Source organism: Poromitra crassiceps, assembly GCF_964638095.1.
Source record: "Poromitra crassiceps genome assembly, chromosome: 3".
NCBI classification, from domain to species: domain Eukaryota; kingdom Metazoa; phylum Chordata; class Actinopteri; order Beryciformes; family Melamphaidae; genus Poromitra; species Poromitra crassiceps.
In genome coordinates, this window is record NC_139625.1 from 71,285,821 (window position 1) to 71,300,096 (window position 14,276).

At 44.0% G+C, this 14,276-nt stretch overlaps 1 protein-coding gene across 19 annotated transcripts in view; it reads right to left on the bottom strand.

Moving 5' to 3' along the window:
- Positions 1 to 14,276, bottom strand: part of mark3a (MAP/microtubule affinity-regulating kinase 3a) — an 82,597-nt gene that overhangs the window by 25,809 nt on the left and 42,512 nt on the right. For 11 of the 19 annotated variants that reach the window (XM_083632621.1, XM_083632606.1, XM_083632616.1 and 8 more), the window contains exons 7-10: positions 13,812 to 13,868; positions 10,137 to 10,373; positions 6,738 to 6,878; positions 490 to 589 (exon numbers count right to left, since the gene is read on the bottom strand). In XM_083632621.1, the coding sequence (XP_083488747.1) occupies positions 490 to 589; positions 6,738 to 6,878; positions 10,137 to 10,373; positions 13,812 to 13,868 (535 nt within the window). The remainder of the gene's footprint in view (positions 1 to 489; positions 590 to 6,737; positions 6,879 to 10,136; positions 10,374 to 13,811; positions 13,869 to 14,276) is intronic. The other 8 variants (XM_083632607.1, XM_083632608.1, XM_083632619.1 and 5 more) reach the window with 1 other exon arrangement.

Sequence of the window (14,276 nt, forward strand, 5' to 3'; positions counted from 1 at the left end):
TCACTGCTTTCATCCAGGGCACGATGGGGAGGCTTCTCTCTCTCTCTTCACCCTTCCTACTCGTTTTCTCTCTCTCCCTTGTGCTCTTTCCATGTAACGGTGCTGCTCTGTTTATTTATTCATAATAATAACGCTTCATCTCTTCTTTAAACGCTCTTCTGCGCTGAAATAACGAGGCTGCTTCTGCGTTTGAGCCGCTGAGGGCTGGCTTGACGTTTGATGCTTCGTACGTTTTGCCACCGTCGGACAAAAACCACACGAGGTGTAAACTATTGGTTTTTCCAGTCATAAAAAAGTAGGGAATGCTTCTTTTTGTTGTCTATGCTTGTGCATTTTTTCAGATGACACAACAGGGTCTTTAAAGGTTTCTCTGGCCTGAGGGTAATGAAACTCGCTCAACACATAAACCACTATAAACTATAAACTGATTTTAGCTACAATATCAGCAATTTGACAACATGAATGGGTTGTTTTGCGTCCTTGGATTACCTATTCTCTTCTGATCTGTGATGTCCAGCTCGGGCTCCGTGAAAGGCTTCAGCTCATCCTCCTCAAATCCTGCGTTGATCCAACGGTCCTTCATGATTTGCTGCAGAAGAGAGTGAGACAGTGAAATATGGACACAGAACAAGACAACCAGGCTTTTCAGAGCAACTACATGCTACACGTTTCCCACTTTTCTCACAATACAACCTGACAACTTGAGCCATGTTGTATTGAAAAACATCAACCATGTTTAAAATCCAGACATCACCCAGGCATATTTGACTAAGGTTGTATTTCTGGGTGGGTGGCAGGGTGGTCATCCCAAGTTCAAGCCCCCCATTTGGCAACCATGTGCCCTCAGAAAGAATTTCCTAGAGTGGTTCTCAAACCTTTTCACATCAAGGACCCCTACAATTGCATAAATTAGACCATGGACCCCCCCCCCCCCCCCCCATTTGATCAGATTTTGTCCCAGGGTCCCCATCTGATAAGATTTTGGGCTTTTAGATGTTTTATTACAGGAAGTGTATGAAACCCATGACAAGAATAGTCATACATTCCATCATTGTGTTACTAATGGATTGCTGAAAATAAATTATTCCTCATTTTGCTTGAACCCTACGGACCCCTGGGGGTCCCCGGATGCCACTTGGAGAACCACTGTCCTATAGGGATCAATAAAGTGTCACATTATTATGTATTCATAGATTGTTCCTCCCACTACTGATCCCAGTCTCTCTTGGGTATTTTGATGTAATTGTGTATTTTCTTTGCAGCCTGATATCATATGTGGGAGTTTCAGGCTCTGCTCTCATCAACTCCCTTTTTCTCTCTCTGTGCAAAATGCCAAACTATACTGTTGCACTTTACAAAATGGCGGATGAGGAGAAAGCCGCCACTATTGAGAGAGCCAGCCCACTTAAATCTCTTGTTTCATGGTAGTGTGCATAAATGTTGCGGTCTTCTTATATAGTGTTGCACTGTGTGGTGTGTGTATGTGTGGTGTGGTGTGTGTATGTGTGGTGTGTATGTGTGTAATTTGCTGCTAATCAATTGCCCTCTGGGGTTATAATAAAGCCCGAGCCGGACTTATTCTCAATACACAGGCTCTGATGTAACGAGCTCTTATGGCATTATCTAGGGCAATCATGTGATATCCGCTGCTGACCCATGTGCCCTACCCAGACTACAGTACATGTGCCCTACCCAGACTACAGTACATGTGCCCTACCCAGGCTACAGTACATGTGCCCTACCCAGACTACAGTACATGTGCCCTACCCAGACTACAGTACATGTGCCCTACCCAGACTACAGTACATGTGCCCTACCTAGGCTACAGTACATGTGCCCTACCCAGACTACAGTACATGTGCCCTACCTAGGCTACAGTACATGTGCCCTACCCAGACTACAGTACATGTGCCCTACCTAGGCTACAGTACATGTGCCCTACCCAGACTACAGTACATGTGCCCTACCCAGGCTACAGTACATGTGCCCTACCCAGACTACAGTACATGTGCCCTACCCAGACTACAGTACATGTGCCCTACCCAGGCTACAGTACATGTGCCCTACCCAGACTACAGTACATGTGCCCTACCCAGACTACAGTACATGTGCCCTACCCAGGCTACAGTACATGTGCCCTACCCAGACTACAGTACATGTGCCCTACCCAGACTACAGTACATGTGCCCTACCCAGACTACAGTACATGTGCCCTACCTAGGCTACAGTACATGTGCCCTACCCAGACTACAGTACATGTGCCCTACCTAGGCTACAGTACATGTGCCCTACCCAGACTACAGTACATGTGCCCTACCTAGGCTACAGTACATGTGCCCTACCCAGACTACAGTACATGTGCCCTACCCAGGCTACAGTACATGTGCCCTACCCAGACTACAGTACATGTGCCCTACCCAGGCTACAGTACATGTGCCCTACCCAGGCTACAGTACATGTGCCCTACCTAGGCTACAGTACATGTGCCCTACCCAGGCTACAGTACATGTGCCCTACCCAGACTACAGTACATGTGCCCTACCTAGGCTACAGTACATGTGCCCTACCCAGACTACAGTACATGTGCCCTACACCTAGGCTACAGTACATGTGCCCTACCCAGACTACAGTACATGTGCCCTACCTAGGCTACAGTACATGTGCCCTACCCAGGCTACAGTACATGTGCCCTACCCAGGCTACAGTACATGTGCCCTACCTAGGCTACAGTACATGTGCCCTACCCAGACTACAGTACATGTGCCCTACCTAGGCTACAGTACATGTGCCCTACCCAGACTACAGTACATGTGCCCTACCCAGGCTACAGTACATGTGCCCTACCCAGACTACAGTACATGTGCCCTACCCAGGCTACAGTACATGTGCCCTACCCAGACTACAGTACATGTGCCCTACCTAGGCTACAGTACATGTGCCCTACCCAGACTACAGTACATGTGCCCTACCTAGGCTACAGTACATGTGCCCTACCCAGGCTACAGTACATGTGCCCTACCTAGGCTACAGTACATGTGCCCTACCTAGGCTACAGTACATGTGCCCTACCCAGACTACAGTACATGTGCCCTACCTAGGCTACAGTACATGTGCCCTACCCAGACTACAGTACATGTGCCCTACCTAGGCTACAGTACATGTGCCCTACCTAGGCTACAGTACATGTGCCCTACCCAGACTACAGTACATGTGCCCTACCTAGGCTACAGTACATGTGCCCTACCCAGACTACAGTACATGTGCCCTACCCAGACTACAGTACATGTGCCCTACCTAGGCTACAGTACATGTGCCCTACCCAGACTACAGTACATGTGCCCTACCTAGGCTACAGTACATGTGCCCTACCTAGGCTACAGTACATGTGCCCTACCCAGACTACAGTACATGTGCCCTACCTAGGCTACAGTACATGTGCCCTACCCAGACTACAGTACATGTGCCCTACCTAGGCTACAGTACATGTATCCACTTACCTCCAACTTAGATGCATTGAAATTTAGTCTCCTTCAAATGTCATGAATTGGAGCATAACTGATCTCTTTGATTAAGTGGTTCAATTTATGGGAGAGCAGGCTGGAGTCTGCCCATCTGCACAATGATGGCTAAAAAATAATCATGACAATAATGTATTGCCCTTTCCGCCTCTTATATCAACAGCTTGACTATTTTCAACCACAGTGGGCATTCTAAGTTACAGTAAATTAAATGTCTAAGTGTTGTATGTCAATATTCTATGGTTAGGAATTAATTCCTTGATCTATGAGCACATGTAGGCATGCACATAAGCATGGTAGTGTACACTTTGTGGCAGGGCTGTAGTGCTCAAGTTAGGCATCTAGAGCACTTTTCTGACATCTCTGCACTATTTTTGTAATCTAAAGATAGAAAAAATTTGTAATTTCATTGATGTTTGGTTGACTTTCTAGGCATCTGTAGTCCATCTTTCAATTGACCTCAACACAGGGCAGGCTGACTAGAATAAATGGCAGCCGTCACTGTCAAAGTTATATCCCAAGAGGCTCTAAACAACTTTGTGAGGCCTGATATTGTCGAGAAGCCATCATAAAGTACTTCACTATGCCATGGAGGGCGATGTACAACATTTAAAGCCATCAATAAAAAGAAATGCGATATACGTGCATGGAAACGGCTTTAGCGAATCTTTAACCAAACATGCACTTTTAACGAAGGAAGACAGAAGACAGAAGATAACCAGTGGGGATAACAGGCGACTGACATCCAGAATTTACATTTTATTCACTTGAGTAACCTCTCCGTGGATTATATATATGCCGAATTGAAGAGTGGCGCCTGGCACTCTATTTTATGTAGGCCTACCTCTGTATAATCAAGAAACTTAGTGTCAATGTTTTTCATAGCGAGACAACAGCACGCACGCATGGGTGTAGCAGATCAGGAGAGGTATAGCCTACAGCAGACCACTTTTTCCATCATGTTTTCTCTTTAGACTACCTCACATTTATTTGGGGAACGAGATGAATTCCCTTGTTTTAGGGTTTGACTGGTGTCTGGCAATGTTATAATCACATCAATCAATGCGCCTCCTCTTCAACCAACTCCGGCATTACGTGCATAACATAATGGCTGGAAACTCGCATAATTCAGCATTTTCTTTTGCCGAATTTCTGAATACCATGATGATTTCATGATACCTTTGGATCCCGGAAGGCAAATGAGGGAGAAGACTCATCTCGCTGTCACCACGATTGCAGATTTAACGTCCAAACAGCAGCATCATTGTGGATGTGAGTGGATCTAGGTTTACTACCGTAGTTTCTTATTATCCATAGCCTGGCCTCCCAGGATACCTCGTCATTTTGCATTTACCCCCATGCACATCGTTTGACCATTTTTTTCTACTTATAACTGTATGAAACACCATAAAACCAGAGGAGAATCCAGATTTATTTTGCTTCTCTATATGCTTCTCTATGGAGCTCTCGGCTCCGGTTGTCCGAGTGTATTGCGGAGCTACATGCGCTGTGATTGGCTTAATTGGATTAATCAATTAATTTCAAGTAATTAACATCAATAAAATATTCCCTCCTGGATGCCAGAACCTGGAAATAAAGTTAAATGTTGATCCTTAAGAAACTCCATAATCATGCTTTTAGCATTTGGAAAGAAAGTTAATTTTCCTATATAGGCCTTGGACTTGACCCCCTTTAGACCTGGGCTTGACTCAAACTCGACCGGACTTTGATTTGATCTCTACTCAGGTGGTCGTGACCAGTGTTGGGGTAACTCCTTACAAAAGTAACATATTAGATATTACATGATGTAATATATTAGTTTTAGCAGTAACTCAGTAATATAACTTATTACCAATAGGATTTCAGTAATATTATACCAGTAACTTTGTCAAGTAACTAGGGCTGTTCGATTTTGCCTAAAAATTAAATTGACGATTATTTCTCTCAAATCTCGATTTTCGATTTCGATTGTTTAATACTATTATACTTCTCTAAACATTTGTTGCCTTGCAGAGCTCTTTTTTTCATAAGTGACAAATTACGCTTTTACTCTGAAGGCAGAACAACCCAACTTCCTGTTTTAGCCTAACTTGCTATGCCTAACTTCCTGGCTGTTGCTTGCTAACCTGCAGTCACTTGACACTGGTGGATTTGCTCTTTTGGAGGTGAGTCCTAACGTTACTCGGTGGCCTCACGTGTTGTTGTGTGAACTATAAAGGCAACATTTCAGCGTCCGGTGATAACGTCTTTGTTCGTGCGCGCGCGCGCGTGTTGTGGTAATCATTATCTTGCACAGCCCGCAGTGCAACACGCTGCTCAGTGCTCACACACTGCTTTTTGTAGGTGTTGAAATAAGTTCATTGCTGCTGTCTTTAGTAGCCAGCAGTAGTCACAGCCTCCAGAGAGACTTTACAGCAGGGAGAAGGGACGAGTAGCAGCAAGCGTACATGAGAGAGAGCCGCCCCGCCGTAACGTAACTACCCTAGTTAAAAAAAAATCTATTTTACGATTTTCATTTTTTTAACATCGTCCTAACTAATTAATTTCGTTACAAATTACAAAGTTACAAATTGAGTTAATTTTTTTATTTTTATCAAAGCACATACACGTACAATCATTTTCTAATCAAATTGTGTGTTTTTATGCAAATAACCAGTATAGATGACAATAACAAAGGAAAATGATAACATTTAGAATTTTGGATGGTTTACACTGACTTCCAGATGGTTTAAATTATGTTTTGGGATGTTCCGGGGCAGCGATGTCATTCTGCTACTGCTGTTATTTTGGTGAAAGTAATGCAAAAGTAGTGTAATAAGTAGGCTAACGAGTTACTCTACCCAGACAGTAATATAGTAAAGTAACTTATTACTTTCAAATGAAAGTAACTAGTAATATGTAGTATATTACATTTTGAAAGCAACTTGCCCAACACTGATCGTGACCTGCAAAAAGAAAAAAGAGTGGTGCCCTGGACTAGACGATAAAAGATAAAAGGCAGAGAGAACTAAACAAGGACGACAAATTCGGTACAGACAAGAGTGACGATGCATTATTCATTGTCTGGACATCAGAGGAGACGGAGATTGTGGGCTGGACAGAAAACATGGCACGGGCTGCGGAGGGGATGCAGGGAGGATGCAGGGACTGGGAGAGGTGATGGAGCATTCTCAGGCGGTGCCGACGTGCCCGGGGTTAATAACAGAGAGGTATATTTACGTTTTGGGCTTCCTCCCTCACCTCGAGAGTCCCCCGCTTGGCCGGGTTGAGAACCAGGAACCGCTTGAGGAGGTTCTCGCAGTCTGTGGACATGTAGAAGGGGATGCGGTACTTCCCTCGGAGCACCCGCTCCCTCAACTCCTGCCAGAGGGGAAGACAACAAGAGGAAGTTAGGAAAATACAGGTGTAAGGAAGGCGTTAGCATTAATACACAGTTGAGGAAGTAGTGAAGAGAAGTGTTTTTTTTTTTTTATCCTACAAAACAGAAAAGTGATGCCACTATTCCAAAAGACAGTGGGTTCAAGTCTGCTTTGTGTGCTTTCATGTGGTCATATTTGGAGAATTCATTCTGGTTGAAGTTAGATTGTTAAGCGAAGCATCAGAAAAGGTGAAATTTAAAATAAAAGGACCAATGGCTGCTATCACGAATCACTTGACAATCACATATTTAAGAGAAATGAAATGAAATGAAATTGTGTGAGCTACCAGTTAAGCACCAGTAAAAGAAGTGGTGAATGTGAATATAATTTCATTATTATAATGCATCAACACTGGTTATAGGAATACTGTGACATGTAACAATTTGACAAAAAGGCAGCAAACCGTTGACGGGTGTAGGTACAGAGCTGACTACACTGTGCCACCAAACACAAAAGCATATGATTTCAATACTATCCAAGTAATGTGACATAAAAAATACTTATGATACCCTTAACACCATTGCATAATTTGCTCAATTTAGGGTCCTTACAGGATCGCAGCTTGTGATTGTAGCATTAATATATGGAAATCATCCTAATATATGAGTTTTAAAGAATCTAATGAAAAGTCAAACTTGCAACTTGGTGCCATCAGCCAATTTCTATACCGTGGATCGCTCCAACATCCAACCTGTTCTCACGGTTGGCTGGTGCTGCTAACAGGGTTCTACCTGACACTGTGATGCTTTTCCTGGCTGATAGGGTAAATTAGATTGGGGGGGGGCTGTTGAAACCTTGCAGCCCTCTAAAGCAGTGGTTCTCAAATGGGGGTCCGCGAAAAGTTTTCAGGTAAAAATAAATAAATAAATAAATATATATATATTTTTTTATTAAAAATATGCTACATGTTACTTATTCCTTCTCAAACTACTTCCTACATGGTGCTAGTCTATCTAAATATCTTAGCTGTCATTGATTGTGTTGCATAGTGGTTTTCTGTACTGTTGACAAATTGTGATATTGTAAGTCGCTTTGGACAAAACAAAAGCGTCTGCTAAATGACAATGTAAATGTAATGTAATTAAAAAAAAATATATATATATTTTTTTTTGCAAAATCTTCATAGTTCAACGAAAATAGTTTATGCTTTAAATCTAAAATGGTTCATGGATTACATTCTAATAACAAACCTATCAAATTAAAAGTCAAGCACGTTACCGTGGAAACAATTAAAGGTCCCATTCCGTGCAAAAGCTGTTTTTACTTCTAAATGCATATATACTGCTGTCATCCCTCCCTGTAATGAGTGGTCACAAGCTCAGAACTGCCATAGTTGGATTTGTCCCTATCCAGCTTCCCCCTGCAGTCTCCTTCAAGCCACGCCCCCTAACGATCTGTTCCCCAGACGGGGTATTGGGACGTCACGATGGTCCTCAAGCATACTGCGCGGGTCTCTCTCACACAAGCTACCTGCACCATTTTGTCTATAGCCACAAAATTAACACTTCTAGCTGGAGCGACGCCAACTGTACGTGATCCAGCAACTGCGGAGGTGCATTCGGTAAGTCTAGGCATTTTGAGATGTCCTCTTTAGCGTAGCAACCGTTAAGTTAGCGATAGCTCGCAACCTAGCGTGCTGGTCCACAGACGCTAATCTGATTGGCCGCTGGGAGCCTGGGGCGGGCTCTCCCTCAGCGGCCAATGGGAACTGTTAGTTCTGAATATACATGTATTATAGAAACAGACCATTCTTGGGAAGCGACGAGATGAGGAAGTGAGAACTCCGTCACAACAAACGGGGTTGCTATATTTTCGACAAATTAATCCAGAATCATGTTTTATGGACCAGAGACACACGTTTTTAAGAGGTTACAGCTGCACGAATTGGGACCTTTAAGCTTAGCCCAAAATCACAAATCAGAATGAGGGGGTCCCCGGTATATTTTCTATCTTGTAAGGGGTCCTTGGCTGAAAAACATTTGAGAACCTCTGCTCTAAGGCAGTGGTTCTCAAATGGGGTCCGGGGACCCCCAGGGGTCCGTGGAACTTTGCCAGGGAGTCCGCAAAAAGTTTTCAGGAAAATAAAAATAAAAACTTTTCTTTTGCAAAAGCTTCATAGTTCAAGGAAAACATTTTATGCTTTAAATCTAAAATGGTTCATGGATTACATTCTAATCTAACAAACATCAATTTAAAAGCAAGCATGTTACCGTGGAAACAATTAAGCTTAGCCCAAAATCACAAATCAGAATGAGGGGGTCCCCGGTATATTTTCTATCTTGTAAGGGGTCCTTGGCTGAAAAGCATTTGAGAACCTCTGCTCTAAGGTGCATGAATCAAGATGTGTAAAGGAATTTAACAAATTTAGCTACCTGAAGAATTAACAAAGCTTTAACAGTAAAAGCCAACTTGTTTTTCAACAGGTACACTAAAACTGTGGATTTTGCCAGTGCACCATCACACACACTAACCAAAAATAAAGTTTGAGCCAACTTTAATTGACTTTAATTTGCAATCCGTGGTGCTATAGCGTTTGGCTGCGCGCTGCAATGCACGTTTACAACAGGACAGCTGAGCTCTGCATGAAAGGCAGACACGAGTGAGCTTGAATACTACTACAGCACAGAGACAGGCGACTGAAGCAGTAGGTAGGCTATCACTACCAATATTGAAAGGTGCAAAAAAAATAACGATACAGATCCTGAATTTAACTAGCTGGCAGAAAACGGACAGAATTACTGGTGGATAACATTGTTGTGGGCTGGGCTGTTTTGGAACCTAACAGTACGTTAAGGAGAGATAGAAACACAGCAGCAGCAGCCTATGTAATGGAGTGACTTCATGGAAACAAGTGAGTTAAATTCACAGTAGAAGACTTGTAACGTTACTCACATTGGGTTGAAAACAGAAAAGAATGTGTAGTTTCTTCTTTCTCTTAACATTTTCACAACACAACCGACTTCTGCTCCTCCTCCTCCTCCTCTCTACTGCTTCTCTGAACTGGGCATAGGGTGCGTTTGGTTAACGCTGCCTGCTGCCAGGTTGAGTGGAGTTGGTCTTTTTATTTATTATTAAATCTGCATTTTTTCCCTCTCGAACAGGTAATTAACAGCTTGAATGTTATTCCCGCCTCCCCCCATGTGTGAAGTTACTTTAGAATTTCAAAGAACAAGTGACAGCCTGAGCCCCTACAACCTACCTTGAGGTTCTGTCCATCGAAGGGCAGCGAGCCACTGACCAGCGTGTACAGGATGACCCCCAGGCTCCAGACATCCACCTCGGGCCCATCGTACTTCTTCCCCTGGAACAACTCGGGGGCGGCGTACGGCGGGGAGCCGCAGAACGTGTCCAGCTTGTTGCCCAGGGTGAACTCGTTACTGAAGCCAAAGTCTGCTATCTTGATGTTCATGTCTGCGTCCAGAAGGAGGTTCTCCGCCTGCAGACAACAGACAGAAGGGCGGGTTATGATTGTTTTTTACCTGTATTTACCGAAGCAAGATATCCTGAGCTGGCACGCTCTTTTCCAGCAATGTCTTACGTCACATTTAATAGTTACATACATTCACACCCTGAATCTGGTAAACCTCTGGTCTTTCACTGTTGAACAATATGACACTCCACTAGAGTGAATGGAGGTTTAAGCATCTTGTTACACTTCAGTTTGAGCAGTAGTCTGGGGATTATATTACTTTATTAATCCCCAAAGGGGAAATTGGGTTAGTGACATGCGCATAGAAAAAACAGATGCCATAAAAAACACGCAGAAGACCGAACACACAGTCAGAGAAATAGCACACACACACACACACACACACACACACACAGACACACACACACACAGCGATACTGATACAATTCAAATACACACATGAAAATTTTAAATAAAAACACTGCAGCCAGTACAGCGATACAAAGCCTGGACCTAAAAAACAAGGGCAGGCCAATGAATACTCAACACATAGGCTGGGTTGAGATTCACAATTGCAATTGCATTAAGAAATGGAAGAAATAATAGCAATGGATAACGTTTTCTTTCTCTGCAAAATAAGCATTTAAGAATAATTCTGCTGAGTAATGTGCTTAATGGGGTGGGGGGTGGGGTAAATGAAAGGGATTAGCCACAAAACATAAATCTATTTTTAAAGTTAATTACCTCAAATTAACTCATTTTTGACAAATAAGGCTGGCTGTTCATCCTAACAAGTGGCACCATTTTGTAAGCAAAGGTCACAGGGTTGGCTGATATTTCATTAGCACACTTACACACCAGCCCAACACACCATACGCCAATCCTACGCTGAAGCAACGCAGTGCGGAGGCAGGTGCAATTCAGCGTCCTTGTTAACAGGCGAGACCAATCACACCGGGCCGCACGCCACGCCGAAGCCACGCTGCTGCACGCGTGCTGCAGCTATAGTTTCAGTTTCTGGTCTATTTTTCAAGCGTGCAGCGCACTGCACTCCAGCAGCCAGGCATGAAGTCAATGGAAGTTGGGAGCGGGGGCAGGGGCAGGGCAGCGCCGGGCCAAACAGAGCGAGGCGTGGACACAAAGAGGGTTTCTGGTGTGAATGACAAGGCTCCTGCTCAGAGCTTCTGTGAAGCGCTGCTTTAGAGATGCCTATGGTGTGAACCAAGCCTTACACCAGGAATCATTCCTCAGATATATTTTTTTCTCCCCCAAACAGTAGATATCTTCTTTGGGAATTGAATTGGTTGCTCACAAGCATTTGTGGGCAAATGACTCATTAAGAAGTGAAGTCAAAGAGAGTAGAGAGATCTTCCACCGAGACGAAGGACATCCAGAGAGGCTTCCCCTCACACAGGCTGTCCTCACACAGGCTGTCCTCACACAGGCTGTCCTCACACAGGCTGTCCTCACACAGGCTGTCCTCACACAGGCTGTGGGGGGGGGGGGGCTCAGAAGAACAAAGTGCCCTACAAGTCTGAGAGGGTGTAGTGGTTAAAGTTTAACTGTGTTCCTTCCATCTCTCTCCCCTGTGGCACACATACATATACCACACAAATACACAACACTCGAGGAGAAACGCACCAAAACTTCCATGCTGAAACATTGATACATGCAGCCACACCCTCCCTCACATATCACACAACACACAACACACACACAGGGCAGAAGCTGGCTCTCAACTCCTCTCTTCTCATGGATCATTCATGAGGCAAACGGGGCTTAGACATGCAGCTAGCAGCGGAACACAGACACTGGGTCAATGTCTCTCTCTCTCTCTCTCTCTCTCTCTCTCTCTCTCTCTCTCTCTCTCTCTCTCTCTCTCTCTCTCTCTCTCTCTCTCTCTCTCTCTCTCTCTCTCTCTCTCTCTCTCTCTCTCTCTCTCTCTCTCTCTCTCTCTCTCTCTCTCTCTCTCTCTCTCTCTCTCTCTCTCTGCGGAGCGACTCCCACCGACGTCCAGATAAAAATATATAGGAGCATCAATATATTTATACGCGTGGAAGCATCACACGTCACGCTGGAGAAGCAGAGCAATCCATTTACACAACACTACATCAGGTGATGTGGTGGAGAACATGTGAGCTGGTTAGAGCTCCGCCCACTTCCTCAATGCCTGGCATTTACAGACCCTCGTAAAAAGACATGGGTTTAGTATCCCTGTGTATACCTTCTATTACACTACTGGTAAGCATGTATAAAAAGAGAAATGCATGATAATAATTCTAGCCCATAATGTCACATGACCCACATGAAGATACAGTGTGTTGTTTGCAACTGGAAAAATGTTTCAAGCCTGTAGTCAGGAAACTAGAGAGGCTTAAATGAAAGATATACACTCTGACTCGTAGATATGAATCTGTGCTGTTCAATGTATTCAACGAGTCCCTTTGTTGGTGCAAAATGGCATCTCTAGAAAGAAGCTCTCGCTCTCTGATTCTGAGGGACTGGTATTAAAACCCCACGTTTACCGCTGATGTTTTACATCCTGAAGCATTTTCTCATATTAAACTCCTTTGTAGCTGCTGGAAATAGCTCATCAACACGTCAGACATCCACATGCAGGAATAAGAGCAACACTCAACCACAAAATGGGCCCCGAATCGTGCATCATTTAACACTGTTAAAAAGAGCTATTAAGTGCGTTAGAGTGGACTTGTTCCTTTCAAGCTGCCGCCATGCTGATCTGTGTGAAAACGGACAGAATTACTAAGGGAGAGATTCCTGTCCGTTGGGTTATTTTGGAACGTCGACGCTATAGAAAAAAAGTATCTGATTTCACCAAGAAAAAGTTCAACTGGGTTCAACTTTCTGTCAAAACAGGCCTAAATCTGATGGAGACAGACGTGTCATCATCGCTACCTGGACAACGGACAGCTCTCATTGAAAATGAATGGAAATGAACAGACGGACACAATGGATCAGTGTGGATCTTAAAGTATTTGGAACATTTGCACAAAATGCCACAAATAATCCATTGACTGAGAGCCGTCCTTCACAGTAGCCATTGACAGTCCTACTTAGTCTTAACTGTTTAGTCTTAACTGTTGGTGTCAGTGGGTAGACGTGTGAGCTGGGACGTGTGAGCACTGCAACACAGCTTTTGACCCGACAACTGTAACCTGCTTGAAACTTGAAATGGCTACTTTTATTCATATGGAATTTGTGCCAAGCTTGCATAGTAAGATAAGCTTCATTTATGCTAAAGTTCTGTGGAACAGCAAACATGCCTATGCAATATATGTACAGTTTAGGCAACATATTTAGGTTGCTTCCTCAGACAACACTTACCAAAGTGGTTCACTTATTTTACAGTGTTTGCCTATTTGGGAATGTTTTGCCCTTTTTCACATCCTTCACAGTTGCACCCACTGAACCGACTCCAAACCAGTGTGGGCCGTCTCAACTCACCTTGAGGTCTCTGTGAACAATGTGCTTCTGGTGGCAGTACTGCACCGCCGATACGATCTGCACGAGGCAAAGAGAAGCACAGCTCAGTTAGATGCTCACACAACACATAAGAAAAGGATGTGGTGGAGGAGGAGGAGATGTGGTCTAGACTGACAGGAAAACTAAGACACAATTCAGGCGGGGGTGAAGACATCAGGAGTGGCAGTGCCCAGAGTTATCAGAGCGTGTCAGAGTGCCTGTAACATCCTGCACTTACTGTATAGTGCAGAGGGGCTGTGATGCATGGGCACATAGATTCTACAGACCAAACCATTTGTTGGAATAAAATCCTCCTTTGTTCATTTTCAACGAGCGACTGATTATTGAATCAAGCATTTTTTTGCCGTGACATGTTCCACATTTTAAAGTGTAAAACTGTCCTTTTCACCCTTGTGAATGTGTATGTTTCCATACATTGCGGCTGTG